At 24.4% G+C, this 5,448-nt stretch overlaps 1 protein-coding gene across 4 annotated transcripts; it reads right to left on the bottom strand.

Moving 5' to 3' along the window:
• LOC112592489 (esterase E4-like) lies at positions 1-5,233 on the bottom strand (the record flags this gene model as incomplete). 4 transcript variants are annotated; one of them, XM_025336552.1, is given in 7 exon segments in its annotated part: positions 1-141; positions 698-1,036; positions 1,110-1,300; positions 1,998-2,343; positions 2,633-2,773; positions 2,842-3,120; positions 4,906-5,233. In XM_025336552.1, coding segments are annotated over 7 exon segments (1,494 nt in total), but the record flags the coding sequence as incomplete, so codon positions are not given.
• Positions 5,234-5,448: the final 215 nt, after the last annotated feature.

Here is a 5,448-nt window from a genome sequence, read left to right as displayed (position 1 = left end):
TGATTTCGGATCTAATTTAGCTATGATAGAATAATTACCACTGTATCCAAATTCATGAAAATATACAGGTGCCGTATTTTTAGCAGAAATATGCTGAGCAGCTTTACTTATAGCATATCCAAACATTCTATCTGAAATCATCTGAAATATGTTGATAATAGATTATTATCTCATTTTTATAATATATTCAATAAGGAAGAGTGATAAACATGCAATTATATATAGTAAATTAAAAATAGTATATTTTAAAAATTTGACTTTAAAAAGACTAAAAGTACAAAAATATACTTCGAATAGAATAAAAATTATATTCTGATTAAGTACGTATATAGAAAATAATTGATCTTTACAAAAAAAATATAACAGTAATTACCTAACTACAAATATTTTCGATATAAATTACATAAAAAAAAAAAACAAACAAACAAACAAACAAAAATGATTTAACACTCAGGTTTGCAAAAATAAGGAGTAATGTAAAACAAATTTGGATTGATTTTGATTAATTTTTCAAAATGACAAAATATTATATAAATTTTTTAGTTCTCAATTTGTTATAGGATTAATCTAATGATTTGAGTTAATTATGTATAGTTAATATATTAAATTCATCTATTGGTCCAATAAAGAAAAATTAAAAACATATTAAAAACGTTAAAATTATTATTCAAGTATCAAGTAATTATATTATACATACTTCTACAAGATTGCTTATGGTTTCTTTTGATAATGTTTGATCACCAAAGTAAAACTTTTTTATATCTTGAGAAACTTTGTTCCTTAGTTTTTCGTTTGGAATTGTGTAGTTATAATCAAGAAGATGTGGTAAATATTCATTCCAATTATTGTTTAGTTTATTAATATGATCTTCATGGGTAATATATATAGCAATAATAAGACCCTCATCTTTGGTAACACTCATTAACACTGGAATATCATATGGTGTGAGTTTTTCTGGGATATCGGGTAAGAATTTTTCGTCTCCGATTAATTCAACGGTTGGACCAAATGGTGAAAAAGGATTGTATAACCATGGCTATAAACATCATAATATAAAAAAAAGATTTATTGAATTATAAATTTATCATAAATTCTAAAAAAATATTTACCATAAATTCTATAAATGATTTAGCAATGGCCAATCCTGGTCTAGAACGAAGGCATTCAACGATATCCACCGAATTATTTGTTGGACATCCCAGCATGTTCGCAATATACTTTGTTTTTTGTTCTACGTTTTCAGTATACGACCAATGACAAAAAGCACTTCCGCTTTGAAGAATTGCTCGGTTAAATAAACCTTAAAATATAAAATGTTTAATATACCACAGTTATAACTTATACACTACTATAATTATGTAAGATATTACATTTTATAGATTATCATAATTTGAATCAAAATTAAAATATTGACAAAAACATGAACAATGTTAAAACAATTAAGTTTTATAGTAGGCCAATTCTATTTAATATTTAAACCAACGAAGTTAAACGTAAATTATTTAACGTATATAATATGATTTATGTTACGTATTCATTAACTCGTTTTAAACTTCATTCTTATAAAAGGAACACATTTCTTCCCAATATTGTTCATGGGTTGAATAGTTTTCGAGATTTGTCAGTGAATAAATAAGTAACCTTCGATGTTATATGTATTTTATAGATTAGTTAACATAAATTTTGTCAAGACATAAAATATTATGTAAATATGTTAAATAAAACATGCCTAATGTCTATACTTATTTTAATATTGAAAACAGACGTCATGTTAATAAACGAATATCTGATATCAAATTATTAGTTTTTTTTTAAATTTTACATCGTTAATTCTGAACAAAATATATATATTTAAATAAAACTATACCAATCAATATTCAACAAAACGAGAATTTTGTAAACAAATTTTGTAAATAATCTTTTAATGTTTACAGTTTACAAAACGTACGAATTTAATTTTGTTTAAAAAACATTGTAGATTACACACTTATACGCACCATTTGACATAGGTGAAATCATATGGTAGTGAACAGAACTAGCACCAGCTGACATGCCGGTAATTGTGACATTGTTTGGATTACCACCAAACACAACGATATTTTGTTGTATCCACTTCAATGCTGCTACTTGATCTTTCATGCCGTTATTTGCAGGCAAAATATTATCACCAGTAGTGGCAAATCCTAATACACCCAAACGGTAATTTATCGATACATAAACGAAGTCATTGTTATCCAAAAGATATTGTGGACCATAAGAAATGCCCTGGCCACCCATGAACGCACCGCCGTGTATGTACACCACTACATCCATTAAATCGTCGGGTGTGGTAGATTGTGGTAACTGTTTAGTTAATAAAATTATATTTTTATGTGTAATGCCATATTTGGGTATTTAAGTATTTACTATTGGGATATAGATTAAAGAACAATAGTCAATCACTTCATACTTCATAGTAACATAATTAATGAACAAAGCGAAAATTGTTTACGTTTATGTGATTAATAGCTTTTAAAATAATTGTAAGTTTGTAAGTATAGTGTTTCAAATGTACTATGTAGTTATATAGTATTAAAGAGAGACACGGTGTATATATTATCATCATTCATCATTTGCATGTATTTTAAATTACCTTTGGCGTATAAACATTAAGGTATAAACAATCTTCCTGACCAACAATTTTGAAATTGGATTCATAATCCGGTCCTAAACAAGCACTTCCCGGAATGGTAGCGTTCCATATTCCTAACCAAGGCTTTACGGGCTGTGGTTCCTGCAAAAGAACGTTTATTTTTTTTCAACCTTTATCTCCTGTGAACATGAAAATTATTCTTAACATACTTTAAATCGATAGTTTTGAATTGGAGGACTTGCGTACGGTATGCCTAAGAATGAATAAATTTTTCTACCATTATAGCTATATTCATATCCACCAGAAATTATTCCTGAGTTGACACGTACTTTAGGCGTATCAGATGCCGTGCATGTCAAAATGCAAGTGATTAAATATAACAATACAATACTACACGTATTTGACATTTTTAATGGATAGGATTGCTGAATGATTGATCTTAAAATTAAAGTTGAATTTACTTTTGTAAATGTGTATTTCTTAATTAACTATAATATAAAAAACACATTGAATTTAGTTCATGAATGCGTAATTATTAGTTAAATATTAAATAAAATTCTTATAATACTACGTTTAATACGTTTTTTATAACATCTCTGTATACTAGACACTATATTATAATATCAGCTAGGCGATTTAATATTGAAATTTATATTTACTATATTTACAATTTTACTGAATGTTTTATTAATTGTAATAATACAATATTTATATTATATATATTATATATTATGTACATTTACATATTAATGAATGAATGGAATAAATAAATGTATCTTTTATTTAATCTAAAGTCTTAGAGTTATATTTTAAGTTTGTTTTTTCTTAGAACTCTAAAAATGTATAGTTAAATATCAGAATATTTATAACTAAGTATCTAAACATAATAAATAGGTACAATCATTTTATTAGGTATATGTGTTTTGGTTAGACTAAGAAAAGAAGTACATTTTCAAGTAATGTTAATCTTATTTGTATAAACAGTAATTAACCATTGGTTTAATGTATACATTTTTCAATCTATGTACTTATTAACTCGTGTGGTGAAGAAAAAGTATGAAGTTTTAATACGAGGATTTACTTCACGCAAAGTTAATATTCATCTCTCATCATAATTTAATAACGTCATTGATATCAGTATGATGTACACTTAACCAAAAATAACAGTTTATTTTAATTAATTAATTTTTTCAACTATTAGAAAATAACAACCAAATAGCCAGTTATTCTAAGTAGAAAATACCAAATCATATAAATCCGAAAAAAGGTTATTTATTAGTAAATTAAGTATTGATAAATTATTAATTTTATAATTGAACAAAAATGAAAAAAAAATTGATAAAATAATAACGATAATTTATTGTAATGATCCGAATTTAGGTAGCATATTAATTGTAAAAATGTTTATCATGTAACTAACACTTCATAAATGTTTTTGTTCATAATGGAATATAAAATGTTTTTAGTACTTACTGTCTATAGACTATACTGACATTGAAAATATTAATTTGTCTTATTATTTATAGTAATAACGTTGAATCTCTTTGAAACAATATATGATTTATTCGGTTTTTTCGTGGTTAATTTCACATTTTTAATTTTATATATCACTATATTTTGATTACGCTAAAAACACTAAGTTTATATTCTTTTCATTAATTATTTCATTGAAACTCACATAAAAATTTTCTTTTTAAGAACAAATTTTAATAAATTATAAATAATACAACTAAAAATACAAATAATTGCGTCGAAAAAGTGTACACCAAGAGCGATTACATCTTACGGATATTTTAAATTATATACGATATAAGTACACGTGTTTTAATATATCATTTTGTTTTAATCAATTACTTACAATATTTAGGAAGAAATTTTATTTTTCACGATTTACTATAATATACGAGTTTATCTTAAATCACAACTAATGTAACATTAATTACTAAAAATATTGTTTAAATCTTGGATTATGTTGATATTAGCAAGATAATATATCATAAGTTAATGTAATGCATTCTGGATAATATTATAATAACTATTTTAATAGTGACCATTGATCTCATTTTTTTATTATATCTACCTATGCATAATAAATTACAAATTAAAATGTATTATTTAAGTTTATCTAACTGAAGACATATAAATAACATTTAAATGGGAAATATAGATTATGAAGAATTATTTATTTTTAAAAATAAAAACACCTATGATACTTTGAGCTTTTAAAATATTCGATGATTTGCGTTTAAATTTATAAATGTCACATTACTCACATTTACCTTTTGGTGTAAACATATCACGTCACGACATAATGTAGACGAAAACCACATTGATGTTATACTTTACATGAAGTTATGCTGAAAATTTCACTCGATTATAACTGCATTTATATCCATTACTCATCAATTTAAACTGGTAGCCTAAGCTGTAAAAATATAACTTATTATGTTATAATCGTGTTATCGTAATTCTATGATGATTTCGCTAAGTATACAGAAATGTTATGGTACCTAATATTAACAATTTTAAAAATTTACATAAGCTGCTATGCACTGGCCAATACTCAATAGGTATTAACATAATCCAAATGTTAATATTATCCGTAGTATATAGATATTTTAAAATGTAATTTACTCATTTCATAATTGTCTGATGATAATAAATTAAAAACTAATCGATTTTAAACATAGTAGTATCTTTAAATAAATTAAAAAAAAAAAATCACTTAACCTAAATAAATATTATTAATTTAAAAAAATACAAAATAACTACATAGAAAGTACATACCTTTATTACGCCATTATAATATTTATTAG

Source organism: Melanaphis sacchari, unplaced genomic scaffold (assembly GCF_002803265.2).
Source record: "Melanaphis sacchari strain LSU unplaced genomic scaffold, SCAv2.0 Contig1787_pilon_pilon, whole genome shotgun sequence".
NCBI lineage: Eukaryota > Metazoa > Arthropoda > Insecta > Hemiptera > Aphididae > Melanaphis > Melanaphis sacchari.
Note: the sequence above shows the minus strand (reverse complement) of the source record. Positions and strands in the feature narration are given on the sequence as shown.